At 42.9% G+C, this 22,973-nt stretch overlaps 3 protein-coding genes across 33 annotated transcripts; 1 reads left to right on the top strand and 2 right to left on the bottom strand.

The window, feature by feature from the left end:
- Positions 1-4,550: 4,550 nt before the first annotated feature.
- LOC118364579 (zinc finger-containing ubiquitin peptidase 1-like) lies at positions 4,551-21,423 on the bottom strand. Of its 31 annotated transcripts, none has more exons than XM_052489848.1 (12): positions 21,188-21,423; positions 20,702-20,944; positions 19,257-20,375; positions 19,037-19,093; positions 18,664-18,771; positions 11,641-11,750; positions 11,209-11,377; positions 10,720-10,908; positions 10,342-10,507; positions 8,519-8,676; positions 4,940-5,166; positions 4,551-4,710 (listed from the first exon to the last, which is right to left on the bottom strand). In XM_052489848.1, the coding sequence occupies exons 3-12, from the start codon at positions 19,336-19,338 to the stop codon at positions 4,663-4,665; spliced, it is 1,314 nt and encodes a 437-aa protein (XP_052345808.1). In that variant the 5' UTR covers positions 19,339-20,375; positions 20,702-20,944; positions 21,188-21,423; the 3' UTR covers positions 4,551-4,662. The 31 variants fall into 31 exon arrangements, with proteins under 31 accessions (XP_052345808.1, XP_052345783.1, XP_052345785.1 ...); XM_052489823.1 differs by having other exon boundaries at positions 20,729-20,944; positions 21,188-21,373; XM_052489825.1 differs by having other exon boundaries at positions 20,756-20,944; positions 21,188-21,373.
- On the top strand, positions 20,073-21,840 carry LOC127914234 (uncharacterized). Its single transcript, XM_052489090.1, has 3 exons — positions 20,073-20,095; positions 20,251-20,523; positions 20,631-21,840. Exons 1-3 carry the CDS (start codon positions 20,073-20,075, stop codon positions 21,838-21,840), a joined length of 1,506 nt encoding a protein of 501 aa, XP_052345050.1.
- LOC127914308 (uncharacterized) lies at positions 21,749-22,965 on the bottom strand. Its single transcript, XM_052489857.1, has 2 exons — positions 22,816-22,965; positions 21,749-22,510 (listed from the first exon to the last, which is right to left on the bottom strand). Exon 2 carries the CDS (start codon positions 22,471-22,473, stop codon positions 21,850-21,852), a length of 624 nt encoding a protein of 207 aa, XP_052345817.1. The 5' UTR covers positions 22,474-22,510; positions 22,816-22,965; the 3' UTR covers positions 21,749-21,849.
- Between the last annotated feature and the right edge of the window lie 8 nt (positions 22,966-22,973).

Here is a 22,973-nt window from a genome sequence, read left to right as displayed (position 1 = left end):
ATTTGCACTTTTTAAACACAGCGTTACAGACTCCATGCAATGTGCCATATTTTACATCCCCCATGACCGACGAAAAACGAGAAACGATTTTGATGAGAGGAAATACGGTATTCTTAATTAGTTTTTTTTACTGAGAAAATTAAATGAGAAACGTTTTTGAGGCCAAATTTATTTTTGTTTTGTCAACATTTGGTGCACTCACTCTCTCACACACACTTTCGACCCTGTGCATCAGAGGTGGCACCACACGTACTAGAGTGATGTGGTGAAAATGTATTATGGGGCTGTAGTCTTTCCTGTTCTGGTAACCTAACCAGGTAAAACTCAGGACCTTATACGGTATGCCGTGATTAATCTGTTGTATTAAGGTTTAAAATGGGCTATGTTGGGACCAGAGTTGTTCTAATCAGGTCACATGGTTTAAACAAACGAATGTCCTTAGGGAAAGATGAAAACACTGTCAAACTGCAGCAACCTTGTGGTTTACATATTAATTATATTAGGACTTGGGTTGTTTACACAGAAAGCAGAGAAAAGCAACATGATTGGACAAAGCATTCTGTATGCGGGTTTAGCCTGTTAGCTATTGTGTTTATTGATTAATTCTAGTAAATCATTTTTGGATTGAAAAATCCTAGGTAGTCGAGTCAGTCAAAGTTTGAATATAAACCAAATTTCATCCAATTCACATTTTCTCACAAACAAATTGGCTATAAATACACCAAGTTACTGCTTCCTTCACCCTGGCCAGGGCACATAGTAGTGATCAGACTGAACAATTATATTGTTTCCATGCAATACAGCATGTCAGATCGCTAATGTTTAAGTGCATAGGCGGATACATTTACGGAGGAGTTATTTTTTGTGTCTGTCTGGTGTGATGTGTTATCAGGCTTGCTAAATAAGTACCAGCGGAAAGTGGAGACTGCCTTAAACTTTGTGCATTGTGCCCAGCCCGCGTGACCTGCAATTTCTGTGAACCTGATTGGTTAATAAGGCATGTAAAGAGCCTGTAGCAGCGCTCCAGTGTGACTGGAAGAGATCTTGTCTTCCGAGTTGACAAATCATGAGGCAAATCGGTCTAAAATACAAAACTTTCCCCCTCTTTTTAACGTTTTGCGTTGATATATTTTATTAAACTGAATAAAAAATGGTGATTGTCAATGGCAAATGTAATTTCTCCACGTTTTCTGGCCAGGCCCTGTCATGCATGGACCCTAATACTTCTGATGGATTCATATTTTGTTAGAGGGCAACAAAGCATAACCTTTCACCAGTTCGTGAAATTTCTCTAATATGACAGTAATATGTCCAATACATATTTATTCTCTGTAGAACTGATAAGGACATAGGTAGTCGCAATCCACACATCTGTCAGTTATCAGTGAGCTGTCACATTGCTGAGAGGGTATGGACAGGAATCAGGACAGAGGCGTGGAGGAAAGAATGTACCAAAGAAGTTCCTCCAACCAACCCACAGACTGCGGTCCTAACAGTTCAATAGTAATTAGAGCATTCCAGTCGGTGGCCTGGGAATAATATGTATTACAGAAAGTCCTTCTCACCAGCAACTTTTTATTTATTTATCTGTCCTATTCTCACAGTAGTGATCGTGTTGCCAGGTGACTTGCCAGGAGGGTGTGTGTCATCTGTGTTTGTGAGAGAGTATATGTGTGTGTGAGTGAATGTCAGTGTATGTGTGTGTATCGGTTCCACCGAAGCCGCACGTACCTAGAGTGCCCCGGCCCCCAGATACTATAAGAAGATAAAAGCTGAGGTTGCCGGAATGTTCCTCCTCAATTGGAACAGGACAGAAGGTTAAAGTGTGACTCAACACTAAATCATCAGTGGTCTCTATCTCCCCATGTAACCTGACTCATGTTTGAGAAAGGGGAGAACTACTTGTCTTGTTTTCTGATTTGACAATACATGAGGAGGGGCTGGTCTATTCCTACTTCTAGTGAAAGACAGTGTGGGACAAAGATGCACCAGGCATGTCTCTCCATGAATGCACTCCGTTTATGTTTGTGTGTGTGTGTGTGTGTGTGTGTGTGTGTGTGTGTGTGTGTGTGTGTGTGTGTGTGTGTGTGTGTGTGTGTGTGTGTGTGTATGTGTAACTCAGCAAAAAATAAATGTCCCCTCAATGTCAACTTAACATGTGTAAATATTTGTATGAACATAAGATTCAACAACAGACATGAACTGAACAAGTTCCACAGACTTGACACAGGCGTGACTAACATAAATGGAATAATGTGTCCCTGAACAAATGGGAGGGTCAAAATCAAAAGTAACAGTCAGTATCTGGTGTGGCCACCAGCTGCATTAAGTACTGCAGTGCATCTACTCCTCATGGACTGCACCAGATTTGCCAGCTCTTGCTGAGATGTCACCCCACTCTTCCAACAAGGCACCTGAAAGTTCCTGGACGTTTCTGGGGGGAATGGCCCTAGCCCTCATTCTCTGATCCAACAGGTCCCAGATGTGCTAAACGGGATTGAGATCCTGGCTCATCACTGGCCATGGCAGAACACTGACATTCCTGTCTTGCAGGAAATCAAGCACAGAATGAGCAGTATGGCTGGTGGCATTGTCATGCTGGAAGGTCATGTCAGGATGAGCCTGCAGGAAGGGTACCACATGAGGATGTTTTCCCTGTAACACTCAGCGTTGAGATTGCCTGCAATGACAAAAAGCTCAGTCCGATGATGCTGTAACACACCGCCCCAGACCATGAAAGACCACCCCCAAATCGATCCCGCTCTAGAGTACAGGCCTCGGTGTAACGCTCAATCCTTTCGACAATAAACGTGAAACCGACCATCACCACTGGTGAAACAAAACCACGAATCCAGTGAAGAGCACTTTTTGCCAGTCCTGTCTGGTCCAGCGACGGTGGGTTTGTGCCCATAGGCGATGTTGCCTGGTGAGAACCTGCCTGACAACGGGCCTACAAGCACTCAGTCCATCCTCTCTCAGCCTATTGCGGACAGTCTGAGCACTGATGGAGGGATTGTGTGTTCCTGGTGTAACTCAGGCAGTTGCTGTTGCCATCCTGTACCTGTCCCGTAGGTGTGATGTTCGGATGTACCGATCTTGTGCAGGTGTTACATGTGATCTGCCACTGCGAGGATGATCAGCTGTTGCAATGGCAATTTATTGCCCTGGCGACATCTGCAGTCCTCATGCCTCCTTGCAGCATGCCTAAGGCACATTCACACAGATGAGCAGGGACCCTGGGCATCTTTCTTTTTGTGTTTTTCAGTCAGTAGAAAGGCCTCTTTAGTGTCCTAAGTTTTCATAACTGTGACCTTAATTGCCTACCGTCTGTAAGCTGTTAGTGTCTTAACGACCGCTCCACAGGTGCATGCTCATCAATTGTTTATGGTTCATTGAACAAGCATGGCTAACAATGTTTAAACCCTTTACAATGAAGATCTGTGAAGTTATTTGGATTTTTACTAATCTTTGAAAGACAGGGTCCTGAAAAAGGGATGTTTCTTTTTTTGATGAGTTTATTACATATATATATATATATATATATATAGTGGGGCAAAAAAGTATTTAGTCAGCCACCAATTGTGCATGTTCTCCCACTTAAAAAGATGAGAGGCCTGTAATTTTCAACATAGGTACACTTCAACTATGACAGAGAAAATTAGATTTTTTTTCTCCAGAAAATCACATTGTAGGATTTTTAATGAATTTATTTGCAAATGATGGTGGAAAATAAACTTTTGTTATTGACCAAATACTTATCTCAATACTTTGTTATATAACCTTTGTTGGCAATGACAGAGGTCAAACGTTTGCCGTAAGTCTTCACAAGGTTTTCACACACTGTTGCTGGTATTTTGGCCCATTCCTCCATGCAGATCTCCTCTAGAGTAGTGATGTTTTGGGGCTGTTGCTGGGCAACACGGAGTTTCAACTCCCTCCAAAGATTTTCTATGGGGTTGAGATCTGGAGACTGGCTAGGCCACTCCAGGACCTTGAAATGCTTCTTACGAAGCCACTCCTTCGTTGCCCGGGCTGTGTGTTTGGGATCATTGTAATGCTGAAAAACCCAGCCACGTTTCATCTTCAATGACCTTGCTGATGGAAGGAGGTTTTCACTCAAAATCTCACGATACATGGCCCCATTCATTCTTTCCTTTACACGGATCAGTCGTCCTGGTCCCTTTGCAGATATTTCATTAAAAATCATCCGTTTCCAGCTACAATAGTCATTTACAACATTAACAATGTCTACACTGTATTTCTGATCAATTTATTTTAATGGACAAAAAAAAATTTGCTTTTCTTTCAAAAACAAGGACATTTCTAAGTGACCCCAAACTTAGTGTGTGTGTGTTTAAACAATTTTTTTAACAGTTAATTCTTGTCATTTACCAGTAATCTACAATGTTTGGTTACAGTCATTTCTGGTAGTTCAATAAATATTTGAATAGATGTTCCATTCTCAGTGTGTCCTTATGCCTTCTACAAGGTCCCAAATCTATACACAGGAATATGTTGAGGATTTGAACAGAACAGAGAAAAAGGCGATATTAAAAATACATCATTTATTACCTTAATAAAAAGAAAATTCAACATGAAATGTTTTTGACAGGTACAAATTTACATTAACAGTAAAATGAATGCGACAACTGCATTCCAGCATCAAGGGATCCTCTCAGCTTGCAGTGTTCTTGAGTTGAGAACGCGGGTCTGACAAACAAAAAACAAATCAATATCGAAATCGAATAGTTGATTCCCAGTTCAGTGCACATCATAGCAAAACACTTCACAATTTAAAGTCAAAACCTGTGTTCTTATTGGAGAATTTCAGGTACAACCTTCCTGTTTCACTTCATTTCAAAGGGTTTTATCCTTACGGAACACCATCCAGATGACCAAATACTGTACCTGTATGCAGTTAAGAGCCACTCGGACTCACCTGTTTCTCCTCGGGAGAGAGCACGCCATCTACAACCACAACCTGGTACTGCCTATGTTTCAGGTTGCCAGAGAACTTCCTCATGCGGCGGACAGCTGTGCTAACAGTGGAGCCATCTTGGCTCATCAGTTTCCTCACATCTCCAGGTGAACAGCCAGGGTCCAAGAGCAACAGGCACAGGCTGCCATTCTTCTTCTGTTCCACTCCTACTATAGAGCGGCTATGGCCTGAGGATGTCGATAGAAGACATGGAGGAAACACACTAAAGCCTTGTTCACACTGCAGGCCTTAATGCCCAAATCAGTTTTGTTTTTCAAATGCATTTTGGACTACTGACTTTCCACACAGCATGTTACAAGTGACCAAATCGGATTTGTGTGTGTTCAGATAGCATTCCTTTGCTGACATGGCTATGCTAGTTATCATAGTAACAACGGGTGTGTGCACAGTGCTGTAGGCTGATTGGTGGTGGTGCTCATGCTTCCCATCACTCAGAAGTTATGTATCAAGCTAAGGTAATAACAATGCCTGCCATGGATGTTTCCCCAGTTGCTTTGTATGTTCAAAAATCATAGTGTAAGAACACTTAAAGCCTCAAAAGGATAAGATGATCCAACTTTCAAATGGAATCATCTGGATAGCCACAGCAGTCAACTAGCTAGCAGTTTAGCTTTCTAGCATATTCACTCATTTGTTTGTAAACAATTAACAAGCAAGTTACTACCACATGTTCTTGTCAAACTGTCAACGGAGTAGCTAGCAACCAACAAGATATACCAAAAAAGTCTAAAAAAAACAAACACTTGAGGGCAAATAAATCTGGTTTGACCATTCACACAAGTCACACGGCCGGGAATCAGATTTGTATCGGACTTTAAAAACACCTATGATGGTGGTTTGAAATGTGGCTTGAAATATCAGATTCCATGTGCTTTTTGGCAGTTCAGACCGCAGGAAACAGAACAGATTTGAATCGGATATGCAAATAAATAGGATTTGAGTCACAGCAAACTGCTAATGTGAACACGGCTTTAGAGATAACGTAGACACCAGATGTACAGTCGTGGCCAAAAGTTTTGAGAATGACACAATTCATTTCCACAAGGTTTGCTGCTTCAGTGTCTTTAGATATTTTTGTCAGATGTTACTATGGAATACTGAAATATAATTACAAGTATTTCATATTTGTCAATGGCTTTTATTGACAATTACATGAAGTTGATGCAAAGAGTCAATACTTGCAGTGTTGACCCTTCTTTTTCAAGACCTTTGCAATCCACCCTGGCATGCTGTCAATTAACTTCTGGGCCACATCCTGACTGATGGCAGCCTATTCCTGCATAGTCAATGCTTGGAGTTTGTCAGAATTTGTGGGTTTTTGTTTGTCCACCCGCCTCTTGAGGGTTGACCACAAGTTCTTAATGGGATTAAGGTCTGGGGAGTTTCCTGGCCATAGACCCAAAATATTTATGTTTTGTTCCCCGAGCCACTTATTTATCACTTTTGTCTTATGGCAAGGTGCTCCATCATGCTGGAAAATACATTGTTCGTCACCAAACTGTTCCTGAATGATTGGGAGAAGTTGCTCTCGAGATGTGTTGGTACCATTCTTTATTCATGGCTATGTTCATAGACAAAATTGTGAGTGAGCCCACTCCCTTGGCTGAGAAGAAACCCCACACATGAATGGTCTCAGGATGCTTTACTGTTGGCATGACACAGGATTGATGGTAGCACTCACCTTGTCTTCTCCGGACAAGTTTTTTTCCAATGTCCCAAACAATCGGAAAGAGGATTCATCAGAGAAAATTACTTTACCCCAGTCCTCAGCAGTCCAATCCCTGTACATTTTGCAGAATATCAGTCTGTCCCTGATGTTTTTCCTCGAGATAAGTGGCTTCTTTGCTGCCCTTCTTGACACCAGGCCATCCTCCAAAAGTCTTCGCCTCACTGTGCGTGCAGATGCACTCACACCTGCCTGCTGCCATTCCTGAGCAAGCTCTGCACAGGTGGTGCCCCGATCCTGCAGCTGAATCAACTTTAGGAGACAGTCTTGGCGCTTGCTGGACTTTCTTGGGCGCCCTGAAGCCTTCTTCACAACAATTGAACCGCTCTCCTTGAAGTTTTTGATGATCTGATAAATAGTTGATTTAGGTGCAATCTTACTGGCAGCAATGTCCTTGCCTGTGAAGCCCTTTTTGTGCAAAGCAATGATGATGGCACGTCTTTCCTTGCAGGTAACCATGGTTGACAGAGGAAGAACAATGATTCCAGGCACCACCCTCCTTTTGAAGCTTCCAGTCTGTTATTCGAACTCAATCAGCATGACAGAGTGATCTCCAGCCTTGTCCTCGTCAACACTCTCACCTGTGTTAACGAGAGAATCACTGACATGATGTCAGCTGGTCCTTTTATGGCAGGGCTGAAATGCAGTGGAAATGTTTTTTTTGGGGGGGATTTGGTTAATTTGCATGGCAAATAATAATTTTGCAATTAATTTGATCACTCTTCATAACATTCTGGAGTATATGCAAATTGCCATCATACAAACTGAGGCAGCAGACTTTGTGAAAATTAATATTTGTGTCATTCTCAACTTTTGGCCACGACTGTACACACAGACAAAACAAAATCTCAAACACACTAGTACTGAGCGATTAACTAACATTTCAGTTATATTTCAGTTTTTAATCAACTAATTGACCGACAGATTCAGTTATTTTAATTCCATTTAATTCGTTTCTGTTCTGTGAGCTCGATGTGCAGTTTCTCTAGCGATAAATCAGATCAAGCCCAAACTGTGTGATGTAGTGGGGAGTTTAAGCTTCCACCAGGTCATTTTTCAACATAGTTAAATGCAGAAAACGTGGTAATTAACTACAATGACTATAATCCACTGCACGCCCACCTACTTGTCCGGTCTGTGTGGAGCAGACATGGTAATTAACTACAATGACTATAATCCATTGCGCGCCCGCCTACTTGTCCGGTCTGTATGGAGCACGCGTGATCAAGTGAGATAGAAAGTAGTTACTTCGAGAGGTATCTCTACCTGAAAATACATGATCTAAGTGATTGATAGTTGCTATTCAGCAGTCATTAAAGTATGTCTTATATACTTTGAAGAACCACTAAAATAGTGATTTTGGCAGACAGCATAGGCAGCAGCTCTATCGAGATGACTTAGAATTAAATAATAAAGTCATCAATTTAAACAAATGTAATATACACAATAACTGAAATATTTTATTAAATGTGAATAAGTGACAGTTAAGTGATAAGCAGTAATGGGCAGTCACTACCATCATGGGACTTATTGTTTTTTGTATGTGTTGTTACAGCATTCAACCCACAAAATGTATAGTGCATTTAATATAAAAAAATATTGAAACCGAAATCCGTGATTATTTTTGAATGATCGAACCAAAACACAACCGACCTCAAAAGCACTAATCACTCAGCACTAAACGACACAAGAAAACATAAAGTAGACACACGCCATAAACAAATTCTACATTGGATATCAGTAACCCATCATCACCTAATCCATCCAATCCACTAAACCCATGTTAAGACTACCTTGGTGCTGGAGGTAGAGGGGCGGCTGTGTGGTCTGCACCACCCGGGGCGGTAGTCTGGCGCCACCAGTCTGGGAGAAGTACTGCTTCACCCAGTCAAAGAGGCGGGGGTGGGTGTCCCCGGGGCCCGTGGGCTGGTGGAAGTCTAGAACACGGGCACTGTGGGGACACAGGTTAGAGGTAACTGACTGAGAACAGACTCCATTTTCAACCATGTACATTCTATAGTGACTCTGTGTGTGTGTACACTGAGTATACAAAACACATTAGGAACACCTAATATTGAGCCCCCCTTCCTTCTCCCTCAGAACAGCTTCAATTCGCTAGGGCATGGACTCTAAAAATTGTAGACCTCCACAAGTCTGGTTCATCCTTGGGAGCAATTTCCAAACGCCTGAAGGTACCACGTTCATCTGTACAAACAATAGTACGCAAGTATAAACACCATGAGACCACGCAGCCGTCATACTGCTCAGGAAGGAAACGCGTTCTGTCTCCTAGAGATGAATGTACTTTGGCGCGAAAAGTGCAAATCAATCCCAGAACAGCAGCAAAGGACCTTGTGAAGATGCTGGAGGAAACAGGTGCAAAAGTATCTATATCCACAGTAAAACGAGTCGTATATTGACATAACCTGAAAGGCCACACAGCAAGGAAGAAGTGACTGCTCCAAAACCGCCATAAAAAAGCAAGACTACGGTTTGCAACTGCAAATGGGGATAAAGATCATACTTTTTGGAGAAATGTCCTCTGATGTGATGAAACAAAAATAGAACTGTTTGGCCATAATGAACATCATTGTGTTTGGAGGAAAAAGGGGGAGGCTTGCAAGCCGAAGAACACCATCATGTTGTGGGGGTGCTTTGCTACAGGAGGGACTGGTGCACTTCACAAAATAGATGGCATCATGAGGTAGGAAAATTATGTGGATATATTGAAGCAAGACATCAGTCAGGAAGTTAAAGCTTGGTCACAGATGGGTCTTCCAAATGAACAATGACCCCAAGCATACTTCCAAAGTTGTGGCAAAATGGCTTAAGGACAACAAAGTCAAGGTATTGGAGTGGCCATCACAAAGCCCTGACCTCAATCCCATAGAATATTTGTGGGCACAACTGAAAAAGTGTGTGCGAGCAAGGAGGCCTGTGTGAAGCTTGTGGAAGGCTACCTGAAACGTTTGACCCAAGTTAAACAATTTAAAGACAATGCTACCAAATACTAATTGAGTGTATGTAAACTTCTGACCCACTGGAAATATGATGAATGAAATAAAAGCTTAAATAAATCATTCTCTCTACTATTATTCTGACATTTCACATTCTTAAAATAAAGTGGTGATTCTAACTGACCTAAAACAGAGAATATTTTGTAGGATTAAATGTCAGGAATTGTTTAAATGTTTTTGGCTAAGGTGTATGTAAACCTCCGCATTTCTTGACACATGCCGGTGTTCCTGGCACCTACTACAATACCCCATTCAAAGGCAATTCAATATTTTGTCTTGCCCATTCCCCCTCTGAATGGCACACACACACAATCCATGTCTTAACTGCCTCAAATCTTAACAATCCTTCTTTAACCTGTCTCCTCCTCTTCATCTACACTGATTGAAGTGGATTTAACAAGTGACATCAATAAGGGATCATAGCTTTCACCTGGTCAGTCCATGTCATGGAAAGAGTAGGTATTATTTTTATTTTGTATACTCAGGTCTGTGTGTCCATTCAGGTGTATCTAATTCAAATATAGCTGGCTACACAAATGTGTTATGTTCTAATGCGTGTAGTATGTTATCGTTCTGTGTGTGACTCTCTGGGCTCTAACCTGACTCTGAGAGAGGTGCAGAGAGCGTAGATCTCCGTAGCTCCTATCCAGGCCCGCGTGCCCTGTAGTCGCTGGTTAAAGTGGGTGGCACCCTGTGGGTCTAACCCCTCCCGCCACGCCCCCTCTATCAACACCTGCACCCGGGGGATGCTGGGTACTGACCCCTCTGGGTGAGGAGGGAGAGGGGGGCAAGGAAAAGATGACATGATAGAAGATTTAAGAGAAAGTTAGTTTAGGAGATTACATGGTAAAAAGGCTTTTTGAGAGGGCTGCATTCAACTGTTTCATTAAGTGATCCAGACAGCTACTGGATTTGAGAGAATGGTAAACAATTGTGGAATGTGAGGTTTTGGAATATGTGTCTCTGTCTCTGTGTACCTGAGAGACGGGTAGTGTAGGGCTCCATTCTTTGCAGAGAAGACAGGAGCATCTGGAAGTTTCTGTAGCCACATCCCCAGCCCATATCCCCCTCTGATGAGCAGAAGTGGTCTGTGTCAGCACTCAGCCACACGTGGACACAGTCTCTGACCTCCCTCTGGTAGTAAACATACAAAGCACCCAGCACACCTGACAGAATGAGAGGAATACAATAAACAAAGAGAATGACAAAGACAGAGAGAAAGAGAAAGGGGGGGCTAAGGTGGAGATGCCCCCCCTCAATTGAAAGAAGACAGTTATTAATGACAGGCTAAATAAAATGAAGGAAAAACATTTCTAAAACAGGGTTTAATTTCCTGAGAGATGGTATATAGACAGCTGTATAAACAGATAGCGTGATGTGATCTAAACAACTCAGTTTGAGAACATAGTAAATAATGAGGGAGCTATGTTAGTCAAAATCCGGGTAAGAAATTTAATCACACACACCCTGCGTTCTGGTCCTGCCATCGTCGACCCCTGAGGCCAGAGCCTCCATCATCTCTGCTCTCTTGTTGTGGAAGTCAGCAGGCAACATGACACCTCGAGACACGGCTTTCTCCATGGTCCTCTCCATCTGTTTGCGGTAGCCCCCCCTCCCATCCACACCAAACTGCCTCTAAACAGACACACACACACACACACACACACACACACACACACACACACAACAAGGGGTCAGGGTGAGGTCACCACCACACTCAGCATACATAAGCAGACACACATATACTGTAAATCATGCTGGCTTACGTGCAGAAACACAAATAAACCACACACTCCTACATAAGCCCTGTGACAAATCACAGACGCGTCAAATGGTGCAACATGCAGCAAGGTCAAATCCACTACTCCAGTGTTATTATGGTTGTGCTTTATAAGAACCTGCAGCTTCTTGAACTCCTCTGCCTCCCTCTTGGCCTCCTGCTCCTTCCTCCTCTGCTTCTCCTCCTCCTGCAGCCGTCTGGCCAGCCTCAGGTCTGAGCCAGGGCTCACTGCAACACATACAGGGTCAGTCACAATTCCCTCTCTCTCACACACCATGGGAATCAATCTTGTAGTCACAAAACTGATGTGAAGACAGCTGCATGTGAGAGCTCAGCAGCATGTGCTGGCAGGTTGTATAAGTTCCGTTCAGTTCAAACTTTATAGTCCCCAGAGGGAAATTCATAGTTCAAAACCGATCACACAAAGGACAAATTACACATCATTATATTGCAACATCAGGAGCTGGCTGGCAATAAAGTGCATGTGCAAATCAAATACGGGGTACTACACCATCCTCTATCTCTACCGAGACCCGTTGTTATAACGTGGCTACATCTAAGCAGGAGATAAAACATGTTGGAAGCACAACTTGCAGACTTGTTTACGTGTTGCTGTGCGTTTTGTTGCCAACCTTACTTTGCTACCTGACAACTTTACGGTTTTTACTTTTTAATTACCGTTTATATTTTTTGTTTTTCCCTCACTCAACTTTTTTTCATTAAACTTTTTCACTCCGGACACTTTATCTGGACGTGGTTCATCAGGACGTCCACCAGCCGAAGCTAAGTAGTAACATTAACATGATGCCTTCTAATTGCAGTCGCTGTACTCATAATATACAGGAGAACGATCGCCTTACGGCGAGGATAGCTGTGCTGCAAGCCCAGCTTCAGACACAATCGTTAGGCAAGGGTGATTTCAGTGTAGGAAAGGATGAAACAGCGTCTGTGCCACCAGTAAGTACAGATAGTAGTATAAATCCCTTCACACGGTCCCCGCAGCCGGACAACTTTCTCATGGTTTCTGGAGGGAAATGCTGTAGGAATGCTCAACCGGTGTCGCTCATTCAGCCGACAGAAACTTTCAACAGGTTTTCCCCATTAAGCAGCGAGTCGGACTCTGAGGCCGAGCCTTCTCTGGTCTCTACTCCTCCTGTTACGGGGTCTGAGATGCCGAAGCCTCCCAGCATTAGCTCTGACAAATTGAAAACACTAGTCATTGGCGACTCCATTACACGCAGGATTATAATTAAAACGAATCATCCAGCGATCCGGGAATTTGTTTACCTGAGAAGTATATCTCTACTGTTTACCAGGGGGCAGGGCTACCGACGTTAAGGCTAATCTGAAGATGGTGCTGGCTAAATCTAAAACTGGCGAGTGTCGAGAGTATAGGGATATTGTTATCCACGTCGGCACCAACGATGTTGGTTACTGTTTATACTGTTTACAGGCCTCCTGGGCCATATATACAGCGTTCCTCACTGAGTTCCCTGAATTCCTATCCGACCTTGTAGTCATAGCAGATAATATTCACATTTTTGGTGATTTTAATATTCACATGGAAAAGTCCACAGACCCTCTCCAAAAGGCTTTCGGAGCCATGTGGGTTTTCGACTCAGTGGGTTTTGTCCAACATGTCTCTGGACCTACTCACTGTCACAGTCATACTCTGGACCTAGTTTTGTCCCATGGAATAAATGTTGTGGATCTTAATGTTTTTCCTCATAATCCTGGACTATCGGACCACCATTTTATTACGTTTGCAATCGCAACAAATAATCTGCTCAGACCCCAACCAAGGAGCATCAAAAGTCGTGCTATAAATTCTCAGACAACCTAAAGATTCCTTGATGACCTTCCAGACTCCCTCTGCCTACCCAAGGACGTCAGAGGACAAACATCAGTTAACCACCTAACTGATTATTGCGCATTTTAACATTGTGCAATACCCTAGATGCAGTTGCACCCCTAAAAACTAAAAACATTTGTCACAAGAAACTAGCTCCCTGGTATACAGAAAATACCCAAGCTTCCAGAAAATTGGAACGGAAATGGCGCCACACCAAACTGGAAGTCTTCTGACTAGCTTGGAAAGACATTTACCGTGCAGTATCGAAGAGCCCTTACTGCTGCTCGATCATCCTATTTTTCCAACTTAATTGAGGAAAATAAGAACAATCCAAAATTTATTTTTGATACTGTCGCAAAGCTAATTAAAAAGCAGCATTCCCAAAGTGAGGATGGCTTTCACTTCAGCAGTAATAAATTCATGAACTTCTTTGAGGAAAATATAATGATTATTAGAAAGCAAATTACAGACTCCTCTTTAAATCTGTGTATTCCTTCTAAGCTCAGTTGTCCTGAGACTGCACAACTCTGCCAGGACCTAGGATCAAGAGAGACACTCAAGTGTTTTACTATATCTCTCTTGACACAATGATGAAAGTAATCATGGCCTCTAAACCTTCAAGCTGCATACTGGACCCTATTCCAACTAAACTACTGAAAGAGCTGCTTCCTGTGCTTGGCCCTCCTATGTTGAACATAATAAACGGGTCTCTATCCACCGGATGTGTACCAAACTCACTAAAAGTGGCAGTAATAAAGCCTCTCTTGAAAAAGCCCAACCTAGACCCAGAAAATATAAAAAAAACTATCGGCCTATGTCGACTCTTCCATTCCTCTCAAAAATTTTAGAAAAAGCTGTTGCGCAGCAACTCACTGCCTTCCTGAAGACAAACAATGTATACGAAATGCTTCAGTCTGGTGTTAGACCCCTTCATAGCACTGAGACTGCACTTGTGAAAGTGGTAAATTACCTTTTAATGGCGTCAGACCGAGGCTCTGCATCGTCCTCATGCTCCTAGACCTTAGTCCTGCTTTTGATACCATCGATCATTCTTTTGTAGAGATTGGAAACCCAAATTGGTCTACACAGACAAGTTCTGGCCTGGTTTAGATCTTATCTGTCGGAAAGATATCAGTTTGTCTCTGTGAATGGTTTGTCCTCTGACAAATCAACTGTAAATTTCGGTGTTCCTCAAGGTTCAGTTTTAGGACCACTATTGTTTTCACTATTTATTTTTACCTCTTGGGGATGTCAAACGAAAACATAATGTTAACTTTCACTGCTATGCGGATGACACACAGCTGTACATTTCAGTGAAACATGGTGAAGCCCCAAAATTGCCCTCGCTAGAAGCCTGTGTTTCAGACATAAGGAAGTGGATGGCTGCAAACTTTATACTTTTAAACTCGGACAAAACAGAGATGCTTGTTCTAGGTCCCAAGAAACAAAGAGATCTTCTGTTGAATCTGACAATTAATGTTGATGGTTGTACAGTCGTCTCAAATAAAACTGAAGGACCTCTGCGTTACTCTGGACCCCGATCTCTCTTTTGACAAACATATTAAAACTGTTTCAAGGACAGCTTTTTTCCCATCTACGTAACATTGCAAAAATCTGAAACTTTCTGTCCAAAAATGATGCAGAAAAATGTATCCATGTTTTTGTTACTTCTAGGTTAGACTACTGCAATGCTCTACATTCCGGCTACCCGGATAAAGCACTAAATAAACTTCAGTTAGTGCTAAATACGACTGCTAGAATCCTGACTAGAACCAATAAATGTGATCATATTACTCCAGTGCTAGCCTCCCTACACTGGATTCCTTTTAAGGCAAAGGCTGATTTCAAGGTTTTACTGCTAACCTACAAAACATTACATGGGCTTGCGCCTACCCATCTTCCGATTTGGTCCTGCCGTACATACCTACACGTACGCTACGGTCACAAGATGCAGGCCTCCTAATTGTCCCTAGAATTTCTAAGCAAACAGCTGGAGGCAGGGCGAGAGACGCAGACTCGGTCTCAACCTTTAAGTCTTTACTGAAGACTCATCTCTTCAGTGGGTCATATGATTTAGTGTAGTCTGGCTCAGGAGTTTGAAGGTGAATGGAAAGGCTATGGAGCAACGAACCGCCCTTGCTGTCTCTGCCTGGCCGGTTCCCCTCTCTCCACTGGGATTCTCTGCCTCTAACCCTATTACAGGGGCTGAGTCACTGGCTTACTGGTGCTCTTCCATGCCGTCGCTAGGAGGTATGCGTCATTTGAGTGGGTTGAGTCACTGACGTGATCTTCCTGTCTGGGTTGGTATCCCCCCTTGGGTTGTGCCATGGCGGAGATCTTTGTAGGCTATATCGGCCTTGTCTCAGGATGGTAAGTTGGTGGTTGAAGATATCCCTGTAGTGGTGTGGGGGCTGTGCTTTGGCAAAGTGGGTGGGGTTATATCCTGCCTGTTTGGCCCTGTCTGGGGGTATCATCGGATGGGGCCACAGTGTCTCCTGACCCCTCCGGTCTCAGCCTCCAGTATTTATGCTGCAGTAGTTTATGTGTCGGGGGCTACGGTCAGGCTGTTATATCTAGAGAACTTCTCCTGTCTTATCCAGTGTCCTGTGTGAATTTAAGTATGCTCTCTCTAATTCTCTCTTTCTTTCTCTCTCTCTCTCGGAGGACATGAGCCCTAGGACCATGCCTCAGGACTACCTGGCATGATGACTCCTTGCCGTCCCCAGTCCACCTGGCCGTGCTGCTGCTCCAGTTTCAACTGTTCTGCCTGCGGCTATGGAGCCCTGACCTCTTCACCGGATGTGCTACCTGTCCCAGGTAGCAGTTTTCAACTCTCTAGAGACAGCAGGAGCGGTAGAGATACTCTTAATGATCGGCTATGAAAAGCCAACTGACATTTACTCCTGAGGTGCTGACTTGCTGCACCCTTGACAACTACTGTGATTATTATTATTTGATCATGCTGGTCATTTATGAACATTTGAACATCTCGGCCATGTTCTGTTATAATCTCCAACCGGCACAGCCAGAAGAGGACTGGCCACCCCTCATAGCCTGGTTCCTCTCTAGGTTTCTTCCTAGGTTTTGGCCTTTCTAGGGAGTTTTTCCTAGCCACCGTGCTTCTACACCTGCATTGTTTGCTGTTTGGGGATTTAGGCTGGGGTTCTGTACAGCACTTTGAGATATCAGCTGATGTACGAAGGGCTATATAAATAAATTTGATTTGATTTGATTTGACGACCGATTATGATTTTTCAACGCCGATACCGATTATTCGAGGACACAAAAAAAAGCCAAAACCGATTAATCTGCTGTTTTTTTTGACAATTACAACAATACTGAATGAACACTTATTTTTATTATTATTTTTGTTGTTGTTGAATTTTACCCCTTTTTCTCCCCAATTTCGTGGTATCCAATTGTTTTAGTAGCTACTATCTTGTCTCATCGCTACTCCTGTACGGGCTCGGGAGAGACGAAAGTTGAAAGTCATGCGTCTTCCGATACACAACCAAGCCGCACTGCTTCTTAACACAGCGCGCATCCAGCCCGGAAGCCACACCAATGTGTCGGAGGAAATACCGTGCACCTGGCAACCTTGGTTAGCTCGCTCTGCGCCCGGCCCGCCACAGGGGTCGCTGGTGCGCGATGAGACAAGGATATCCCTACCGGCCAAGCCCTCCCTAACCCGGACGACACTAGGCCAATTGTGCGTTGCCCCACGGACCTCCCGGTCGCGGCCGGTTACGACAGAGCCTGGGCGCGAACCCAGGGTCTCTGGTGGCACAGCTGGCGCTGATGAACACTTATTTTAACTTAATATAATACATCAATAAAAATCAATATCGCCTCAAATAAATAATGAAACATGTTCAATTTGGTTTAAATAATTCAAAAACAAAGTGTTGGAGAAGTAAAAGTGCAATATGTGCCATGTAAAAAAGCTAATGTTTGAGTTCCTTGCTCAGAACATGAGAACATAGTTGGTGGTTACTTTTAACATGAGACTTCAATATACCAAGGTAAGAGGTTTTAGGTTGTCGTTAATATAGTATTTATAGGACTATTTCTCTCTATACCATTTGTATTTCATATACCTTTGACTATTGGATGTTCTTACAGGCACTATAGCATTGCCAGTGTAACAGTATAGCTTCCGTCCCTCTCCTCGCCCCTACCTGGGCTCGAACCAGGAACACATCGACAACAGCCACACTCGAAGCAGCGTTACTCATCGCTCCACAAAAGCCGCGGCCCTTGCAGAGCAAGGAGAATAACTACTCCAAGTCTCAGAGCAAGTGACATTTGAAACGTTATTTGCGTGCACCCAGCTAACTAGCTAGCCATTTCACATCGGTTACACCAGCCATTAGGCCGATAGGCAGCGCTGTGCTTGCGAAGAGCTGCTGGCAAAACGCACGAAAGTGCTGTTTGAATGAATGCTTACGAGCCTGCTGCTGCCTACCATCGCTCAGTCAGAGTGCTCTATCAAATCATAGACTTAATTATAACATAACACACAGAAATACGAGCCTTTGGTCATTAATATTGTCGAATCCGGAAACTATCATTTCGAAAACAAAACGTTTATTATTTCAGTGAAATACGGAACCGTTCGGTATTTTATCTAACGGGTGGCATCCCTAAGTCTAAATATTCTTGCTGCATTGCATAACATTTACATTTACATTACATTTACATTTACATAACCTTCAATGTTATGTCATAATTACGTAAAATTCAGGCAAATTAGTTCGCAATGAGCCAGGCGGCCCAAACTGTTGCATATACCCTGACTCTGCGTGCAATGAGTCAAAAGTGCATTGAAATTACTTAGGAAATTTGCACACTTTGGAGAGGTGTGTGGCCACTAGGAGACACCACTTAGTCCTCTCACTCAAACTTTTGTATTTATTTTGTCTTATGTTGCACCTATGCCCACATTTTCCAGGAATATTCTTATCATGTTACTGAATGTATCCAGAGTATATTCAGATTTCGTTATCTACAAATGCAGCGAAAGTAAATGTAAAATGCACATGCAAACAACACTAATGTTTGGATTTAGTCTGTGAACTGTTGTGTACTCACCTTTGGTCTAATAATTTCCCCATAATCGCCAAACTGTTCCCCTTCAACTGCTACCATGGTTATTCATCTGCTTTTCATATTTTTTCCTTAAGATACACTTCCAATTCAACCCTATAGGACAATTCCCACAAGTGTAAACACAAAATCCCAATTAAACCTGTGTTCCCATCACATATGATTGTTTAAATCAAGCCATACCTGCACTAGTAACTGTGCCATAGTCAAGATGCAGCTCCACATGTTCCTGTAGGGAGTAGCAGTCTCCACACACCACAGAACACAGGGGACACTCATAACTCTTCCCACCTGAGGACGAGGTCAGGGACACACACAGCGGTTAAAAGGGATATCAACGGGGCATTTGTATTTAAATCATTATTCATCCAGGTTATTCTTGTTGAGATAAAACCTCTCTTGTAATTCATTTAGATTTTTGGGGAAATATTATACCTGAATCAGTAAGACATGGGCAGAGAGAGAGCCTCAACCTATGTAGATCTGCCATAGGCAGGCTTCTTCCTCTGTTTGGTTGAACTATGTTTGTTCCTATGAAGAAAAGCATGAGACAAACCTGAGCTGTTGCTGGATGATGCTGCCTCGGTTGATGATGTGGCCCCCAGGACAGCCTCTGAAAAGACAGATACAGATTATGTCAGAGTCAGAGACTTAACACAATGGATTGTGCCTCATGTTCTGTCTGTGCTGAACTGTGTAGACTCGGACTGTCATGAGTTTCTACAGTCACAGTGTGTTCTGTGCTGAACTGTGTGGTCTAACTGTAGATACTGTACCTTCAGCTGGGCTCTCTTCTAGCAAGTGCAATTCAACATGTTCCTGTAGGATGAAGGCATCTGTGCAGACCAGAGCACACATAGGACAGGAAAACTGCTTCTCTACAAAAGACACACATATTGTACATAACAATGAGACACAGGATGATGACAAGACTAATGCAATCCATAGCGAGGAGTTTTTCAACCCACTCCACACAGCACTTGAATGCCGCACAGGAGCAGCTTCGGTAGCAGGTTCATCCTCCCCAGAAGCTCCACAGAGCAGTTCAGAAGGACATTTTTACCCACAGCCATGAGGCTTTTTAACGAGTGTAAATGACTCATTTATGGTGCCTTCTTAAAAGGAATGTTGTTATTGCTGGTTTCCCAGCAGTAGGATAGACAATAGTATTGATCTTAAACTTGTCTCCATCTTTTATGGCTATTACCATGCAGGTGCATTCTTAGGTGTCTTCTAATTCATTTTTATCATGTGTTTGTCATTGTCTTTGTAATTTATTAGTGATGCTGAGTGAAAACTATTTCCCAAGTTGGGATCAGTAAAGTGCTACTCTACTCAAATCAAAGATTATATACTGACAATACACGTCTCCCTGCCCTAACGATGGGAGTCGTTGTCCACAAAGCGGCAAGGCAGACTGTCTAGCTCCTGCCTCTCTTTTCTTTGGATTGGTGGATTATTGTAATAATTTTTTGAATATTCGACAAGGGTTGTTGACGTTAACCGCCTGTATTCAATGCGAGAGATGCTGCTAGCCTCATCCCTTGAATATGCATAGTCATCTCTGAGATAGTGTTTGTTCTCAAGTGACAATGATGTCATGTGTCCTACTTATGTCAGTACACTCAGAAACTGATGAGGTTTACAAAAACGTGTTGCAATTGAAGACGGATTAAAGTGCAGGCAGAGCCCGCGAGCACCAGATAGCATGGACTGTTAATGGGATGCATTGATAATTCATCAATGGGCTATCAAACCACCTAATATCAGTCAGTACGACAAACCACCTAATATCAGTCAGTACGACAAACCACCTAATATCAGTCAGTACGACAAACCACCTAATATCAGTCAGTACGACAAACCACCTAATATCAGTCAGTACGACAAACCACCTAATATCAGCCAGTACGACAAACCACCTAATATCAGTCAGTACGACAAACCACCTAATATCAGTCAGTACGACAAACCACCTAATATCAGTCAGTACGACAAACCACCTAATATCAGTCAGTACGACAAACCACCTAATATCAGTCAGTACGACAAACCACCTAATATCAGTCAGTACGACAAACCACCTAATATCAGTCAGTACGACAAACCACCTAATATCAGTCAGTACGACACAAACCACCTAATATCAGTCAGTACGACAAACCACCTAATATCAGTCAGTACGACAAACCACCTAATATCAGTCAGTACGACAAACCACCTAATATCAGTCAGTACGACAAACCACCTAATATCAGTCAGTACGACAAACCACCTAATATCAGTCAGTACGACAAACCACCTAATATCAGTCAGTACGACAAACCACCTAATATCAGTCAGTACGACAAACCACCTAATATCAGTCAGTACGACAAACCACCTAATATCAGTCAGTACGACAAACCACCTAATATCAGTCAGTACGACAAACCACCTAATATCAGTCAGTACGACAAACCACCTAATATCAGTCAGTACGACAAACCAACTAATATCAGTCAGTACGACAAACCACCTAATATCAGTCAGTACGACAAACCACCTAATATCAGTCAGTACGACAAACCACCTAATATCAGTCAGTACGACAAACCAACTAATATCAGTCAGTACGACAAACCACCTAATATCAGTCAGTACGACAAACCACCTAATATCAGTCAGTACGACAAACCCCCTAATATTAGTCAGTACGACAAACCACCTAATATCAGTCAGTACGACAAACCACCTAATATCAGTCAGTACGACAAACCAACTAATATCAGTCAGTACGACAAACCACCTAATATCAGTCAGTACGACAAACCACCTAATATCAGTCAGTACGACAAACCACCTAATATCAGTCAGTACGACAAACCAACTAATATCAGTCAGTACGACAAACCTAATACCAGTCAGTACGACAAACCAACTAATATCAGTCAGTACGACAAACCCCCTAATATTAGTCAGTACGACAAACCACCTAATATCAGTCAGTACGACAAACCACCTAATATCAGTCAGTACGACAAACCAACTAATATCAGTCAGTACGACAAACCACCTAATATCAGTCAGTACGACAAACCACCTAATATCAGTCAGTACGACAAACCACCTAATATCAGTCAGTACGACAAACCACCTAATTTCAGTCAGTACGACAAACCAACTAATATCAGTCAGTACGACAAACCTAATACCAGTCAGTACGACAAACCAACTAATATCAGTCAGTACGACAAACCACCTATTATTAGTCAGTACGACAAACCACCTAATATCAGTCAGTACGACAAACCACCTAATATCAGTCAGTACGACAAACCACCTAATATCAGTCAGTACAACAAACCAGGACAGATATAACAACACCCTCTAAAATAAACCTTTAAGTGGGGAGGAGAAACGCTTCTGTTTGACTGTGGTGTGCTCTGCGGATCCCACTCCCACAGAGTCCTCAGCATTACAGTGTCTGCTAGTAGGCCTACTGGAGTCCTGAGCTGATCTCAGAAAGCCCGTAGACACTGAAGAGGTGGGTTCAACAATGGCCACTGCTCGCCCTCCACCAGGGTCCCCCCTATTAAAAGTTTGGGGGGATACAGTCATTCGCTCCTTAGACTCCAGTGTGCTATTGGATGTCCTGAGTGAGACCCCTCTTCCAATGGTGTCAAACCTGTTCCCATTGGCTACTCCTTTTTCAGAACCCTCAGACCTAGACAAACCAATGGCTTGTTTGCAGTGACTGTCCACTATGGTGGTAGAGGGAGTAGGACTTAAGCTGGGCCTGACAAGACTGTGACCACCTCTATCCTCTGCTCGGTCATGGTCCTGCTTCTCTTTGTGTGTGGTATTGATGTGGAAGCGGAGTTCGTTGTAGGCGACTCCGGACCAGGAACAGAGGGGGCAGCCCATGTTATTCTCCATGTGGCTCAGGAGAAGATGGGTCTTCATGTCCTTGTCCAACACCAATTCCTCGCCACAAATCTCACACGTCAGCATGGCTTGTTGTTTCTGGTGCTCAGCTGTCACACTAACACTGAAATGAAGATAAACGAAGATAACATTAATTGTCAGTAAATAAATAGGAATGAACAGGAAGGATATCAATCCAAATTACGCCAAATATACCCAATAACGAAACAACGCAATGCCCAGCTTTGTCAGCCAAGACGCAACAACGCAATTCCCATCTTTGTAAGCTAAGATAGCTAGCCAAATTCTAACTCGGCTATTATAATTTATTCTGAATTTGTCTAGCTAGTCAACATGTCAGTCTATGGACTAAAACATGACTTCAAAACGCTGAAAGATTGCTAACTATCTAACCATCATATTACTCACCGATTTCAAGAATATCGACGATGTGCCGTACTAATGCTTGACTTATGTGACTACTTTCAAAATATATGTGTTTCTGTTTCACTTTTCATTCATATGCCATCTTAGCAACGCTAGCTCGCTAGCTAACAACTTGACTTTACTGGCCCAGTTGGCTTCTC

Source organism: Oncorhynchus keta, chromosome 31 (genome assembly GCF_023373465.1).
Source record: "Oncorhynchus keta strain PuntledgeMale-10-30-2019 chromosome 31, Oket_V2, whole genome shotgun sequence".
NCBI classification, from domain to species: domain Eukaryota; kingdom Metazoa; phylum Chordata; class Actinopteri; order Salmoniformes; family Salmonidae; genus Oncorhynchus; species Oncorhynchus keta.
Note: the sequence above shows the minus strand (reverse complement) of the source record. Positions and strands in the feature narration are given on the sequence as shown.

Bases quoted from the DNA above. Each gene is read 5' to 3' on its own strand.
- LOC118364579 (XM_052489848.1), bottom strand. From the start codon at position 19,338: ATGTGTGCTCTGGTCTGCACAGATGCCTTCATCCTACAGGAACATGTT. The intron at 18,772-19,036 runs GTTTGTCTCATG...CCTCGTCCTCAG, and splicing joins ATCATCCAGCAACAGCTCAG to GTGGGAAGAGTTATGAGTGT. The intron at 10,508-10,719 runs GTACACAGAGAC...CTCCTCACCCAG, and splicing joins CTACACTACCCGTCTCTCAG to AGGGGTCAGTACCCAGCATC.
- LOC127914234 (XM_052489090.1), top strand. From the start codon at position 20,073: ATGATGTCATGTGTCCTACTTAT. The intron at 20,096-20,250 runs GTCAGTACACTC...ACCTAATATCAG, and splicing joins ATGTCATGTGTCCTACTTAT to TCAGTACGACAAACCACCTA. The intron at 20,524-20,630 runs GTACGACAAACC...ACCTAATATCAG, and splicing joins AAACCACCTAATATCAGTCA to TCAGTACGACAAACCACCTA.
- LOC127914308 (XM_052489857.1), bottom strand. From the start codon at position 22,473: ATGCTGACGTGTGAGATTTGTGGCGAGGAATTGGTGTTGGACAAGGAC.